Genomic DNA, 16,906 nt, shown 5'->3' with positions numbered 1-16,906 from the left:
TAGCCACTACAGCACATTGGTGGTGAGTCAGTTCTGGTAAAATCCTTTACCAGATGGCCTCTGGCATGTTGCTTGTTGGCTCTGAGTTACCACTGCAAATAATGTAAAAAGCAATGATAATTACTTCGATAAATATTAGGCCGCATAGTTTAGTACGTACAGCATGGGATGTTTAGAGAGAACATTTCTGGCCCATTGAAGGTCACTGAGCCTAGCAAGCCAATCTGAACTTTAAGCACTGTAGTGTCTCTGTTTAAGATTTGCTATCTGCTTGTATTTGAACATGGCAAACAGCTGTAGCCAACACAGAAGAGGAATTGTGTTTGGCCACTAAGGTCAAGAGCTGGCATAGTTTTCAAAAGACTAAGCTTCTTTTCTTGTTCCTACATTGGTGTGTGTTCCAGTTCTAGATTCTGAGTATCTAACACTAGGCTAGCCATAACTAAAAATCAGTCCAAAATGAGAATTTATGCATCATCAATCCATCTCATATGGTATTGTAGTTTCCTCACTAGAACTCTTACATTCGTTGTCCTGTTGCCAGATGGTGTGAATAAGACTACATGCTGGTCATTCTAGCAGAAAAAGTTTTAAGATTTTTTTTCTTTAAATAAGTGTGGGAAGAAGTGCAAGGTAGCTCTTCATTCCTGAAATTTGAAGTGTATGTGCTCTCAACTCATCATTTGCAATGTGGAGAGCCACTGAGTGAGATTTGAAGAAGTTCAACAGCACACAGAAGTAAGCTTGTGACTAGTAACAAGATGGCTTTGTTTACATGTTGGGAGTTTTCTAAAGGGCTGCACTGGAAATCATGGGGAGCTCTTCCTAGAGCTGACAAAGAAGGGGATGTTTGATGTGTCCTGAGCATACCCATCATTTGGAGCACAGTGCTCCACAGTGCATACGGTGTTACTGTGTGTGTTTATAGAGCCTGGTCCTCACCTGCTGCTAGCCTGATTGTAGTGCAGAATTCCCTGCAGCCCAGTAGAAGTGAGGACATATGTTCTGAACAGCTGTGCCTCTTCCTTAAAATATGCTAGAAGTAATGTTAGTTAGAAACCTCCTGGGCTTCAGCATCTATTTCAAGTTGTTTCTTGCTTCATTAGAAATTTTGACAGAGACTTCATTCAGCAATGATTTAAAGGGAAGAAGGTCTCTAGGGACAATTACAGAAGAGGACATCTTCCTTTGCATTAGGTCTGATGTGCATGAGTTGAAGCATGTTTGAAATAATGCTGGATCTGCTTCACACAAGTCCTTAGCTTCTCTCTGAGCAAAGCAATAGACCTCACATGTGCTGTGAAACTGTATCACTTTAGATCCATGTTCAGTTGCCACAATGATCAGTACTCTCTTCCTGTCTTCATGGAGCACTTCACACCCCATCAGGGAGTGTGAGGAAATAAGGGCAGAATGTATACAGTCTTATTCCTCATGTTGGGAGAGACTGTGGTGTGTTGTGGTTGCTATAACTGAATGCATAACTGGGGTGGAAACCAGCGATGCGTAAAATGAATAACATTCCTCTATGTTTAAATCTGTTTCCTTCCCTAAAATAATTTAAGGCATTTTCTCTAATATTTAATATTACAGTGGTGCTTGCTGCTCTCGATAGTGCATACCAGCTTACAAATGCATGAAAATAAAAAACTAACTCTCCTCTACTCTGTACAGCCTGGTAACTGTAAAATTGGCCTTTTCCTGAAGGAGTAAACATCCCCCTACCCCTGAAGGAGTAACCATCCCCCTACCTTGTTCTGGAATAGGAGTTAGAAAGAGAGAGGCCCTGTGTCTTGCCACTCAATGCATCAGTTGCATGCACAGAATTTTGTTCCTTATTTTCAGCATGCAAAGATATTGTCCTGAATGGGTTTAAGCTAAGATTTAAATGTCTTTCCACCCCCCACCCTGCCCCCGTTTTAACACCCTTATCTTGCTCTTATGACTTGTTGTAGGCTGGAAATGGACTAAATGGTGAAATTTGAATCACAAGCCTGAATATAAATTGAGAGGTTTTTCAGTTTCTTGCAACTTCTTTTTATTATGACACAATTTACACCCAAAATAATGGGAATAAGGTATCCAGAACTTTAGAAATGTAGGTCATAACAGACTAGAAAAGGGTGCGTGTGGAAGGAACTTAACTTCATTCATGCAATTTACTTGCTCAGTGTCTGATGAATCTGGCCTGTTCTTCTACAAAAAGTGAAGTGAAGGAATGGATGCTTGGATGGTTGGGAAAGAGAAGCCATTGAGCTCAAAATGCTATAAAACCTTTGCTTGCAGTTTGGAAGACTCCTTGCATCATGTTGATAAAGAAGCAGTAGTTTCAAGCCACTTTGATCAAGAGGGTTACTTAGACAGAACCTATCTGCTTTCCTAATAAAAGCAACATCTGTAACATATGATGCTGCTTATTCTTTGGTGCCTGTGTGTGGTTTGAACGCAGGATTGCCTTTGGCATAAGGAGTTATATTTAAGTTTCTTAAAATGCTGCTTCTCTTCTGTGTGTGTTTTAGCCTGCTGGTTACCACAGATCTTCCCTCTACCCCATCCCCCTCACAACCAGACAAGTTTCAAGTTTTTGGGCTGCTTTTCTTAAGGACAATGGTCCTTTTAATATTGGATGTGAATTGCCTGTCCCGTCGAGACAGGGATGCTACTGCCAGCAGTTTGAGGAGCACTGAGGTCTCTGTGGTCCAAGAGGATCTGTCATTTTAGAACTCTAGCAGCCATCTCCTAAGAAATATGAAAGAGAACTGTGACCCTAAGGTGAGTTTTGTAACCCAAACCAGAGGAGATTTTTCTTATCCTTAAAAGTAAATAAGGGTTGAAGATTCAGCCAGTTCTGTGCCTGCTTGCAACAGAGACTGAGCATCTTGCCACATCAGTTTACCAACATTTTAATGTGGCTTCACAGCAGTGCCATAAAATGAGCTTAAAATTTCAGAGGGAAGTAGTCAGAAACACAACTTCTCTTGTGCTCTGTGCATTTTATGTAGGGTGGCAAAAACGTACAGCTTCTCTCCTTCTCTGTTTTCTGGCTATGAAGAACTCTACTTGAAAGTCCTCTTTTGGAGGGGCTCAAATACCTATGCAAACTCAGCTGTTCATTACCATTCTGGTTGCTACGATTATTAGAGGCTATTGTCTGTCTTTGGGAACAGCCTGCCCTTTCTGGATGAGGTCAGGTAAGCTTTGTCTGGTTTTGGTGTGTGTTGGTGTGCTGATATGTGCATTTCTTTCAGCCACCTGTACCCAAGCAAAGATCTAGGAAGCCTGCAGTGTGTTTCTGCTTGACGTTGGGCTGTGTTGTGCTACTGTGACTGAATTTCTTGAGCAGTATCAATAAGTGCAAAAAGACAATGGAAATATTCAGTCTTCATCTGAGCTTCCTCTTGGTTCTGCCTTGTTCAGTTTCATGTGTTGGTGGCTTGGAGTGGGAGAGTTTGCATACAGCTTGGTTTTATGAAGCAGGATGTAGGTGTGCAAAAGTGATGCTGTTGTAGGTCAGACTAGCAATTAAGAACAAACCAGGCAAACTAGGGGGGAAATGAGGCTTGCCTGGAGGAACTATGGGCTTGCTTTGAATTCTGCATTCATTTTCTGTAGAGTGGGTAATTTGAAAAGCTATGTGAAAAAGTGGTGGTTCTTGTGGCTCTTGTGCTGTTGTAGCTCTCGTATGGCCTGTCAAAGAGTGGCACTTGTCTGGGATGGGCTGCAAGGCAAAAAAGTGTGATGGCATACCTGAGCCTCCTTGAAGTTTTTCTAAGCGAGTCCTGCAGCAGCTGTTATGGCTGTAATGCCATAGGTGGGCTAGAAGATGTCTGTGGTGCTGTCTCAATTGAAACAGAAAGGTAAGAGGGAGACAAAGGGAAAATCTGTGTTGTCTTTCAGATATACCGTTACTTTTTTATGTTAAGCTGAGTAGCACTTATTATTGACCTTTCCTTTGGTTGTGAGATGCACCATCACTGAGAAAACTTGGCATCATGGTAGAATATAGAGCATATCAACAGACAGCCTTTCCTAATCACTGTTTTTAAGGATCTTTTTGTATCTTTCTTTAAAAACAAACAACAGAACACCCAGCAAAAAATCCAGCTTTCTGCAATTGTCTCTTTGGGTGTAGTTTTGTGCACTGATAATGTTTGCACACACATTGGTTAGTGGTTTAGAGATGCATATTGGAAAGTAAGAGTGTAACTGGAAGAATTACCAGAAAGTGTTGTCTCAGTTGTATTCATCAAGATCATGACTGGAATGTATTTTTATAATATGACATTTTCTGACTTGACCAAAGTGGAAAATACCAGATGTTGCTCTTCATGATTTGTGACATTTCTGTTGCAAGAAGAAAACTGATTTATGGTGTTTGCATGACTGTGGTTTGCTTTCCTTAACAGTAGGATCTGTTCTTGATGATGCTATGCTGAATGCTAACCAGATTTATTTGGTCCTTTTAGATATCTGTGTAAACACAAATGCTCTTGAGTGATGATAGCTGTATACTTTAGAGCATTTTATCAATAGCTGCATACATTCAAATACTGCTTCACATTCTGTACTATTATATAAAATGTTGTCCAAGGAGAAAAAAACCACTTCATTACTAACAGATTACTCTGTAACTGGGCTTTCAGCTAAGAATCCGCATCTAGTCAGAATTTGCCTGAGTAGCATAACTACAGCCAAATCTCTAAACAAATGCAAGGTACTGAATATTAGCTGCTGGACAGCTCAGTGTAAGAGTATTTGAGGTCTTTGAAGTGCTAGGTACCAGTTGCTTCTTTCATCACTTACTGAGCTGTCTGGATGAGTAAAGGGATCATAGGCCTGAGGGGATGAGTTGAAACATTTTCCCAGTAATTTCAATGTTCATGTTGCTGTCACTTTTTCTGTGCTAGCAAGTCAGCTGTCTTTTACTGCATGCAAGGCCTTGGATTGTGAAAAACAAAAATCTATGGCTGGATGTGATGACAACTGAGCAGCTCTTTTGGTCTACTCATCTGGAAGTAGAATTCTGAATTAAACCATTCTGTCTCCAGAGCTGAACAGCAAAATGTAGACCATCTTTCATGTCTACATAAATGATCCTTGCTGTATGAATGTGCAGGACTGCGCTGGACTTTGAGTTTACTTTATCTCCCGTCCTAACATTTGGAGTCATATCTGAAGGCTTTTATATCTGACAGGTGGTGATTCATCTTCTTTGGGTGCTTAGGTACTGATCAGAGTTCCTAGGTTGTGCCAGTAGCTCAACTTGAGTGACAAAACAGAAAGATTGCAACTAGGACAACACTACCCTTGGGAAAGCAAGTCAAAGTGGGCAATTTTGCAAATAATCACTGTGGCTGATCACCGTTTCTTGAAACTTGCCATTTGCAAAATTGCAAATGATCCTGCAGCAAGTAATCACTGTGACTGTTCCTTGCAGTGAACAGAAAAAAAACCAGATAGTTTAGTATGCAGATGCTGTGCAGCTTTTAAGTCCTGCCAAAGGACGAAACAGGAGTACTGATAGTGCCTGTTCTTGCTGGAATCCTGGTCAGAGGGAAAGATCTCTCTTGTAGATGCATCAGATACCACTTCCAAAGTTTTGACATGTCTTTGTTTTCATGGCATTTTTCTGAAAAATGACTAAAGATAAAATAATGGGCATTAGTCATCAGGGGAGCTTCAGGCTATGTTTTGAGGTCTCAGTTTTGTTTTGTTTTGTAATCATAGTGACACAATCATTCACAGGCTAGATGTTTCTTTAGAAATAACATGCAATTCACATTTCTCTGTTGCTTTTTGCCATGTAGCCACTATGCCTATGGAATATATCTATTCTAGGAGTTTTTCAGCAGCAGTACTTCTCATTGTCTTGTACTCTCTATGGGGAATGCTAGCATGTGACTAAAAGAAGATAAGAGCACATCTCATCTGTCTAAAAGGACATCTCATCTGGCTTTGTTAAATCATGTATCGCAACTCTTCTGGCTACATGAGTCTGCTCTCTCAGTCTGCCATATATGTTGTTCCTGTAGGCAACTTCTTCCCCACTATGTATCACAGGGCAATTAAGTCTGGAGGGAGGCCTCTATCCACTTTCCCTTCTTCTCTGCCTCCTTCCCCCATCCCAAGTAAGGCCATGTTCGAAGTTAGTTTCATGCAGAGAAGATAACTCCTCTCTGGATAATTCTCACTGAACTTAAACCTCCAGCTACCAGGGAAATAGTTGCATATTTTGTCTTGGTTTTAATAAACTCACTTTTGCTCACATCTAGATATCCCTTGCAATATCATCTTGAATGTATAAATATAGATAAATATTTATACTCACTAAAAATCTTTTTGATCTGTGCTTATCTCATTCAGTGCTTTTGAGTAAGCTTTCATTAAGCAGAGACTCTCACAGGCAGGCAGATTCAAGAAAATATCTTCCTTCTGTGTAAGCGTTGAATGGCATTTACATTATGAATGGGTGGTTCTTCTGCTCCTTTGCCATCTCAAGGTAATTTCTGTGAAGGGGTGAGACTGCATGCCTGAAGAGAGCTGGCAAGGGCATTGTAAGCATCAGTAGCAGCCATGAGTAGCAAGACTGATCTAACTGTAGAAATTAGTAGGAAATAGTAGTAGAAATTAGTAGGAAATAGTAGTAGAAATTAGTAGGAAATAGTAGTCAGATTTGCTACAAGCTTCTCCGTCCTGACACTAGAGAGTGTCAGCTTGTTTAAAATAGCCACCACTTTGGTGTTAGAATGTCTCTCAAGAAGAATTGATTCTGCTTGTGCTAATCTTAGAACAAATCTTTTTGGACACTGTAGCTTGTGTTGTGGGCTGGTGAGAACAATTGTGCTCACAGGTGTACATGAAAATACCTGCACTGCACTCTTTCCAAGATGGCTTCCATTCCCACTTACCACAAGGAATGAATCCTCTTTTACACAGCTTAGAAGCTTCAAAGTATGGAATGAGAATCACAGATTTTGATTGAGCTGAAGTCTCTGCTTTGCATTGTTGCTACTAGTATTGCTCCGTTTAGCCCATGGAACAATGATCTTTGAATCCCAAAGGTCAGTGCTGCTTATCAGAAAGGTCAAGAAAGCCTACAAGCAAACCATGGATTTAGTATTATGATGCAATGGTGGCTGTAACAACATATGTAGTTGGCTATTGGCCAAGCAGCAGTAAATGTACAGAATCTTGTGGAGGTTTTTTGGATTCTTTTTCCCCTCACCTAAATAAAAAGAGAATCCTTACTCCTCTTCTGTCTCTTTCTGAGAAGTGTGTAAGGATTAAGCAGCTAAGCAGCATCAAAACACCTCTGAAGAAGTAAAATCTGCAGAAATTATGAATTTTAAGATGGCAGTTACAATGTTTAATCATGGCTTATTTAACAGAAAATTAGTTTTTGAGGGGGAAGGCTTTGTAGAATAAACGTCTTCCTTCAGAGAACTGAAGAAATTTAATTTTTTGTTTCTTTGGCTCTGCCATAAAAGAAAGACATCTCCAAGGTCAGTTTTCATGTCCTTTGGAAGCAGTACTGCTGTTCTTCCAATCCACTATGATTTAGGTTTTCTTCCCATGTGTTTTGTTTTTTTAATCAGCTTCCCTTGACTCCACCAACACCTACCCCTCCTCTTTGCTGCTCCTCGCCACCCCCAAAGAAAAACGTTTACTTCCTGTCTTCTTCAGCAGGGTACGCTTGCTTGTCTGTTTTATTTCAGTACATATGTTCTGTGGAAGATGTTAATGGGTTTTGTTGCTCATTTATTGATACTTACCATAAACAGACTTCTTCCCTCCTACCCTTGCTCTGACTGGCCTAATACTTTATCAGGATTGTTGGAATGTAAAGGTGCTTTAAGTGCTTCTTCCTGGGGTAATGAGTCATACTTGGACTTCAGTAGGATTTCCATCATGTTGCAGGCTGTTTCAAGACATTGCTTTTCACATCAAGAGGTTGTGCCAAGTTCTCACACCAAGGCAGGGGAACAAATATCTGTTGTTCATTCCTGCAAAGCAGCACACTACTGAGTCACTTGGCTTCTATTCAAAGGAAAATGAGGGAAGATCTTCTCATATCCATCTTTTCCTGCAGCAAAATCTGGAATCATGAGCATTGGGCAGCAGGTGCTGCAGTCTCAAGGCAAAACAGCCCTCCTTCCCATTGGAATGTTATTGGTGTTGTCTTGTGTCCCAGCAGTTGGAGGCATTCAGCTGGACCTGGAAGCAGAGCAGAAAGCAGTTTGACTTCTGGTGACCTGAAGTGAAATTTGAGCAGAGGTAAAACTTAGCTTCTGTGGTGAATAGGCTTGGCACTAATACAATGAGAATTCTGCAGCATGAGTTCTAAAATGTTTCCAGACTAACTTGCCAAGATGAGTGTGAAAAGAAACATTAATGGTGAGACTTGGAATAAGTAAGCAGTTGGCTAAGTATTTCTGACCTGTTTATGGAGAGGGAGAGGAAATGGGTTCAATGGGAGCAAATGTTCTAGTGTCAGGGTGATCTCTGCATTAGCATCTGTCTTATGCCTCTGGCAAACTGGCAAGTTATTGGTTGATGTGTAGCCTACCTATACACTTGGTGCAAACAGCTTACTGCCCTTTAATGCGATTACATGCCAGTTCAGTGGCTCTCCATTGGAAGCCTCAAGAGCAGACCATGTGGAGAGCAGAGGTTTGGGCCAATTCAGCAAGACCTGTTCCCCGATAGAGAGCAAGAAGAACTCCAGATGAGACTTGGCTTTCTGGGTTCAGACCTGGCTCTGATGTGGCCTTCACCTGCGAGAGACAACCAGGCTGCCAGTATAATGTCTGGGGAGCTGCATCATGTATTCACCAGTACCTCTCAATGTGAGCCTGCACCTTCCCAAGTTTCTTTTTACTCCCACTGATAACTTCAGGTTTTCAGTGACAGGTGAGAATACAAGGAATACGACTGGCTGTTGTCCACAAACAAGCCTTGTTCTTGAGTTATGTTCTCAGGTAACTTTTTTTTTTTTAGTATGGTGCTTTTCTAGTTGTCCTAGGCTTATCTATAGAAAGCTAGTGTACTACAGCAAATCCTCCAAAGACTTTGCGGACTGCTGTTCTGGGGCTCTTGAATATAGAATATTTGAATCCACATTTCAGAAGTTGTGCTGCTCATAACTCTGCTCTGACTATCCTAGTTGAAGATAGGTTAGCCTGTTTCCTAACTACTGAAACACTCCCTCTCCCTGCAGGGCATTTTGTTTATACAGGAGAGCCAGATGCAAATAGTGGACTCTAACAAGGGATTGTTGTTTGCCTGCTTGCTTTAATTGAACATCCAGATCTTTCTGATGATAAATGTTTAGTTTGTTTGTGTGCCTTGAAAACTTCATACCAGAAACATCTGTGATTTCCAGATAAAGTTACTTCAATGCTAAGATCCTTGCAGCTGGAATTATCTGGTAGATTTGAGTCATGCAAATATAGTGAGAATAGCATCATAGTAGTATTCACTCCAGGTTGGCTATAGTTTTGTATGTTGTGTAGTTGATAGCAGGTTGCATTTTTTATGTGATTAGCAGGAAACAAAATCCAGGTCACTAGGATTGAAGCTGTTTAAATGCTGATTTCTGGGAAGAGGGCATAAGTGAAACAACCATCTGGAGGAGACCTGTAGACTGAATCCAGAGGTACAGGGGCAGAAATTCTTAAAGCTGACAGCTGTGCTCTGTACACTTCTATTTCAGCACAGTGGTTACCTGTTAATGTGTTAAACGAATGAAGAATCTGCTGGGCTTCCTTCAAATAGCTGTGTATCTGAACAAAGTTAAGTGCACACACGAATGACCTTGAAAAATCATTGTACTTTCATTCATACTTCTATCAACAGCCATTTGTTGGGGTTAAGAGCTTTGCCAAGTATTTTGCCCCATGCTTTAGGAAATAGCATGAAGCTTTATCCACCAGTATGAACAGTTTAAATACTATATTGAGCTCTGTACTGTTGAATGGAGATGGGTGCTGTGTAAAATCCCAGCAGCAGAATTCTGTCATCTAACCTGAGTTCTGCTCTGAGGCTTGTCAGGTACAAAGGGTACCTGATAGCCCTTGTACTTTGCTTAAAAGTCAATTTCAGTGCTAGCTTTTCAAAAGTTGGCCTTGCATGGCAGTACTGTTTCCACATGTTACCTTCATAGTCAGATTTGGCTCAGTAGGATAGGGCTTTGGTGGTAGAGAAAGCAACTGAGGAGCTGGTAGGACTGTCATTTTAAATTCTGCAGCAGTCCTGAAATCTGTAGCTGAAGTTGAGATGGGGTCTGTTTTATCACAGTTGCACCTGATATGTGTGGGTCAGTACACTTTGGAATCCGACATACTGGTGAGTCAAAACAGCTTTGTTGTGCTGCAGTTGATTAGTCTATAAGTTAATGTGTCTGTATCTAGTTACATTATAAATCTCTGTTTCTCAGTGGGACATGCGTAAATTACTGTTTGCTGTCAGAGTGATAAGGAAGCTCATGCCTGTGTTACCATAGGTGCTGTGAACTCCTTGCATGTAAAAAGTTTAACAGCTTTCCCAGTAGAACAATAGAGGTTGAAAAAATCAGGGAATTTATATGACTTGGTGCTTTGTCTCTTGTGGGCTAAGACTCTTTCTGCATGTTGGACGTAGGCAAGCAAGACGTGTTCCTACTGTGATGCAGGAACCTGCCTTTACTTCCCAGCCTTCCCACTGTCTATAGCTCATTCTCTTTCACCAGACAGGAAAACAAAAACTTTCTTACAAGTTCTTAACTTTAGGGAATCTTTCTGTGTCTGACATTCCTTACAGAACTGTTGCAAGAGGACTCTTACATTTTTTCATATTATCATATTTCATCCAAAGAAATGTTGCAAAGGGGCTGTAAAATGGTGTTGAGTTTATTACTGCCTGGTGATGCTTACAGGTGTGCTTGATTTAGGGAAAAAGGGGTTTTTATGTTATCAGAACTTTTTTTTTTTTAAGAGTGCAACTACATTGTTTGACCTCTTGTTACTGCATGCTTTAGTTTGAGATGAAGGAAATACCTATTGGCATCTGTACATTGTAGAAGATTGCATCCTCCTGGAAGGAAAGCTGTAGAAGCTCACATGCTGGGTTCTGTAAGCAAGTAGTACTGTCTTCAAAGTTTCTTTTGTTGGCTTTATAGCTGTTCTGTTTTCTTGATGATATATCCCCTAACTCTCCAAACTCACCTCAGGAATACCATGCATCTAGGAGCAATGCTGTTGAATTATTTAAGACTATTAAGAGGTTTAGTGTGGCTGCTGGAAAGGTTACCATGAGGTATCTGCTTGTCCTGTGGAGCTTTGTCTGTTCTGTATGTGAGTGTTTGTCAGACTTGTTCACTAAATGGGAAGAAGAATATCAAGTTCAGTCTTGTATCTCATAAACTTGTGCTCCCAGGTGTCTCAGTTTCTGTACCTTGCTGGTCAGGTTCTTGGTTTTACATAGGAGTCAAAACTCCTGGAGCCTGATTCTGTTATAACTGCTGATTTGGGAGAATAAGAATTATTTGTGGGGGTCTTCCAGCCTGCTAGCAAAATAAGTTAATTCAAAACTTTGGTTGTTTCGTCTTCCAGTAGCTAATTAATTTAACAAGCATAATTCTATAAAAATGTACTTTTCTTTATCAGCGGTAAGAGTTCAAAGGATAATATTAATAAAACTGAAAAAATCAAAAGAAGTTAAATTAACACAGTTTTGGACTCCCTGGTCATTCCAGTAACTCTTTTAGCACTTAGAGCTGTCATTCGTAGGGGTTGCATGAAAACCATGGATGTTAGTTGAATGCTCTAAAATTATTGACCGTAATGATAAGGCATGGTTAGTAGTGATGCTGATGCAATTTTCTTTCTTGCCAACAGAGTTTCAGAAGCAGGAAGGCATGAAGTCCCATCAGAACAACCTGCAGCTATATGACACACCCTATGAACCAGAAGGCAGTGGTGTGGAATCTGATTCTGAAAGTGTGGCGAGTCACCGTTTACGAGAAAACAAATTGCCTCAGGATGATGACAGGCCTGCAGATGAGTATGATCAGCCATGGGAGTGGAACAAAGTCACCATCCCAGCTCTGGCAGGTAGGATCCCTAGATCGGGACCAGGAAATCCTCTCTCACACTCATTGCATATGTACTTGCCTTTGGGAAAATTCAAGTATTTCTGCTCCTTTGATGTGTGTGTGTGTGGAGAAATCTCTGAAAAGCAAATGTGGGTAGTCTCAAATCTTCACCTACTGCAGAAATGTGGAACGGTGCACTTCTTGTTTGGTGCTTCAGCTGACCTGTTGTCAACCATGTCAGTACTTGGTTTGTGTTAGTAAAACTTCAGTTTCTCCCACTCCTTGCCCCTACCCCCATTTCAATGGTTGTGATGTAGATAGTGTTTATTGTTGAGTGGCTCTATGATGAGGGAGTTGCTTTGCAAGGTCTTTAAATGTAGGGCAATTCTTAAAGGGGCAGGACAAAAAATAGCTGTGTAATGTGCATGCAGTAACATGCTTCTACTCAATGATGAGTTTCTTGGTTTTTGGAGTATTTTCATTATAATTGCAAGCATTTCTATGGATATGTAGAACTTGGTTTTGGATTAATCCTTTTGAACTCCTGAAGTTCTCCCACATCAGAACTTGTCAGTCAGGGAGATCTGATACAAACTGTTTTCTGTCTCTGAATGTCTGTGCTTGGTGTTGGTTACGCTGCTCCTTGTTTTTCCTTTCTGTTGTTTTGTGGAAATGGCTGAGGGGGGCTTCATTCAGTGAGGATGTGATTCTAAAGGCCAAGGCTTTTTCTTTTGTAAAGCTTCTGTGTGCCCACCAGAGCCCAGCTATATCGGCTGGTGCAACCATGTTCCAGAATGCTCTTGTGGGGTGCTAGATTCATATGTGCTCTGTGATTTTCCCCTGAATGACATGTTCTAGTGAAAAGCTGTGTCTAGGAGCAGGGTTGTTCCCCTTTCTTTTTAGGAGTCAGCTTGGAAGAAAGCTTGGAAAGAAGAGTTGTGTGTAGTGATGATTGTGGGAATGATTGTGTGATGTTGTAGGGATGATTGTGTGAAAAAAGATATGGCTCTGGGAGGAAGCATGGTAGAAGCCTGAAAGCAATGATTAGTACTCAGGGTGCATTTACCCTGTGTAAATCCTGCTTGACAAACCTGTTTGCTTTCTGTGTTGAAACTACTAGGTCTGTTAATGGAAGGAGAGCAGTAGGTGTCATCTATTCAGCATGCTGTGCTGTGGCATCAGCTGTGTTACCTGGTTTGGAATGATAGATGTTAGACGGGTGGACTACTAGATTTGTGAAAACCTGTCAGGGTCATTGACCTCAAAGGGTAGCGCTCAGTGATTCATACTCTTCCTGGAGTCTGGTTACAAGTGTGATTCCTCAGAGAATCTGTTCTGGAACCTCTCATGTTTAGCATCTTTATCAGTAATCCAGCAGAGGAGGAGGGGAAATGCATCTCATCAAGTCTGGATTGATATTAAATGGTGGGGAGGGTGTGTGTGTGCAGAGCTGCCATTCAAAGGGACCACCATTCAGAGGGACCTGGACAGGCTGGAGAAATGGGCTGACAACAACCTTACAAAATCCAACCAGGACAAACTCAAAGACCTGTATCTGGAGCAGACTAACCCCCTGCAATGATATGGACTGAGGACTGGCAGACTTGCTGGGTTACAGCTTTGCTGGAAGGGGCTTAAGGAGTCCTGGGGAAAGTGGACTAAATGTGGCGAGCAGTACTTCCCAACATTGATGAAGGCTAGCAGCGTCCTGGCCTGTGTGAACAAGAGCATAGCAGTAGATCAAGCAAAGTGACTGTTCCTCTTTACTTCACATTTCTTGGACAACATGTGTAATGCTGTGTCCAATACTCTGATGCAAGAAGGATGTTGATAAATGTTGCTGTCAGCAAAGAGCCACCAAAATGACAGGAAACTGCAGCACATGACTTGTGAGGAGATGCTGAGAGAACTGGGCTTGCTTTACCTGGAGAAGAGAAAGCTTTGAGGGAGATGTAATAGCAACTTCCCAAAGCCTATGAGGAGATCTTTGAGAAGAGGGAGCCAGGTTCTTCACAAATGAGCAGGTGTGTGATGGGAAGATGAGACATAAGTTGAATCAGGGGAGATTCTGACTCAATATAAGGGAATTTTTTCTCTGCAAGGACAGTCAAGCATTGGAACCAATTGTCCAAGGACCTCTTGCAGTCTCTATCTTTAGATTTTTGTGTGAAGGGATGACGGGATAAAGTTCTGAACAACCTGATCTGATCACATAGCAGACCCTGCCTTGAGCAGGTTGGACTAGACACCTCCCACAGTCCCTTTCCACCTGAATTATTCTGTGATTTTGCAATTCTGTGTGCCATGATATTGCCACGCTACAGAAATGAGAAGTGACTTCTCTCCACAGCTATACAGGGCTACTGTTCTGTAAACAGAGCCTGTTGGGAAAATACCTTTCTTGGGTGTTTCTGACCTGATCCACTAATAGGTAGATGGACATGGGTGACAGAAATGTGTTTCTCTTCTAGCACTGTGGAGTAGAGCAGTGGCGATCTGTTTGAGAGTGATTCTGCCTCTCTGCTTCATTTGTTCTTACATCTTTAGGTTGTGGTTGATTTGGGTTTGTTTCCAAGCCAAGCTGATGTCTGCAGTATCCATTCTGTGACATGTGTCTCTTGCTCCCACCCACATGGATGAATCTGAAGCAGCTGCTTAAAAAGAAACCTCTTGCTTAGCATCCCCTTTCCTTTTGTTGGGCTTCTATGGAACAGAAGAGGAGGTTAAAGAAAACTGATTTCTACTTCAAGCAGCATGATTTGCTCTGGTATGTAAGCTGTTAATAATCTTACAGAGTTCCAGGCTCAGTTGCTTTCCCATTAAGCATATGCTAATAGTTCTTTTGAGCCTGGATCTAAACCAGCATTCAGTTCTGCTGGATGCTGTGCAGGTAAAGTAGTCTTTTTCCCTAAAGAGCATGAACTCCAACATAAAAGTCTAACCTGCTTCTGTGGCTTCTAGTAGGATATACAGTTCGGCTGCTGAGCTCTGCCTGGTGGAAGCAGGCTTTGGTTCAGGCTTGCCTGAGCAGACTCATCCCCTTTTCTGGACCAATTAAAATGCTTGCAAGACTTGTGCTGGGAGATTGCCAGGCTGTGAGATCCTGGCTATGATTTGGGATATCTATTGTGTGTCAAGGTAGGCTAATCAACAGAGATGTGTATCACTAGGTTTCCAGTGCCAAAATGGCTATTCTGCAGATGCTGAATGTCGTTCTGGTATATGTGTGTAAAGCCTTCTGCTTTGGGTTTGTGCTATGGCACTCGTGTCTGCCCCAGTTCAGCAGATATTTCCATGCCTTTTCATGTGTCCTTATGATGGCAGCAATGTTGCCTTTGCGTAGAGCATATGTGCAGCCTCCATCTCCTGACAGGTGAGTCTTATTACACAGCAGCATGGTCCACAGTAACTCTGTTGTAGAGGTGGGGTGCCTGCTACCTGGAAGGATCCACAAGCTACACACAGCACATGTAGGGGCAGCGCAGAGCCACAAGCAGTGAATTTGCAGTGGGTCTTAGGCTGCTCTCTGCATTCTTTTCCAGGGAATTTCTCTATTCTTCATTCTAGATTCTGGAGGGGTTTCCATCGTTTCCCCTCTGCCACCACATCTCCTCCTTGCTTCCTCCTTTCTTTTGTTTGTGGTCATCTTTTCCCCTTTCTTTTGTCCCACAGAGCTGCATCTATGTCTAGACTCTCTCGCTTATCCTCCTACCTGACACCTGGTCCTACTCTGTTACCTTCTTAGATCTCCTTGGGATTTTTCTTCTTCCTCCCTATCACTCAAGACCCTCACCTATTAGCTGTGTGTGCATTTCTACCCATGAGAAAGAAGGATGATGTGCTCCCTCATTCATCCCCATCCTTCTAGCCCTCTGGGCTAGGCCAGATGCCATGGGAATGTCTGGGCTACAGTGACTACAGATTGCTGTTGAAGACCTTCTGCAAGGAAGCTGAACAGTTAATTCTTGCTGACTGTGTTAGCTGAAAGGCTTCCAGTAATTTTTTGCCAACCTGTCCAGGGTTTGCTTGGCTCGAGGCACGTTCAGCCATTCTTACCTGTGTTCTTGGACAGTTTGGGGTCAGAGCTCCTTTTGAGCACAGAATATTTTGTTCAAAGGTGACAGAGAGTAAGTAAAGCCTTTGGACTGCATGAAAGAGCAGGGAGGAACAAATGCTCGAGCAGGTGACACTTAAGTCTTCAAAGGTGGAATTATTTAGAGCTCTTTATTTCTCTGCAGTTTGTTTCTGTTGTTTAGCATAGCAGAGGGATTCTGTGAGTTGAGTTTTTCCTTACATACTAGTTTTGATAATTTTCCAAAGGCTAAGAGTAGTATCAGAGTTACTGTGAGCTTCCCACAGAAGGATGGTGACTGTATGCTACTCAGAAGTAATTTTTCTTTCAAAGTATGCAAAATAACTAAACCAGAAACTTCATCATTTAGCAACACTGAGATACAAGCTGTGGTACCAGTACACGTCTGTCTGCGGTGAGATCACGCTTTACAGATTTCTCAATTAGTACTACAGCAGCCATGAAATGGGATTATTAGTTTTAAAAGTTATTGTCTTAAGAGTCATATGTGTGCATATGGAAATCTTAGACCTTATTCTTCATGTATGGTGCATATTATATGTAGTGGCTGATTTTTAATTCACTGAATCCACAGAACAAATTTATTAGTTTATACTGCATACTACTGCATACGTTTTTGTGCACAGCTCATTTGGTGTTTGTTAAGTCTTTGAGCTCTGTAATCATCTTCCTGCCTACTTTTTTGGTCTTTGTCAGGTAAATTCTGAAACTGTTTTTGAGTGTTGATTTTAAAAAAAAAAGAA

The 16,906-nt window shown here is 41.6% G+C and overlaps 1 protein-coding gene across 6 annotated transcripts in view; it reads left to right on the top strand.

Annotated features, from left to right (window-relative positions):
* SHB (SH2 domain containing adaptor protein B) overlaps window positions 1-16,906 on the top strand; it is a 97,173-nt gene that overhangs the window by 27,418 nt on the left and 52,849 nt on the right. For all 6 annotated transcript variants that reach the window (XR_012649125.1, XR_012649126.1, XM_075021551.1 and 3 more), the window contains exon 3: window positions 11,874-12,089. Coding sequence is in view for 4 of the 6 variants with exons in the window: in XM_075021551.1 (XP_074877652.1) it covers window positions 11,874-12,089 (216 nt within the window). In the remaining 2 variants the exon portion in view is untranslated. The remainder of the gene's footprint in view (window positions 1-11,873; window positions 12,090-16,906) is intronic.

This window comes from Buteo buteo, chromosome Z (assembly GCF_964188355.1).
Source record: "Buteo buteo chromosome Z, bButBut1.hap1.1, whole genome shotgun sequence".
NCBI lineage: Eukaryota > Metazoa > Chordata > Aves > Accipitriformes > Accipitridae > Buteo > Buteo buteo.
The sequence above is the reverse complement of the archived record's forward strand: the minus strand, read 5'-3'. Positions and strand labels throughout refer to the sequence as shown.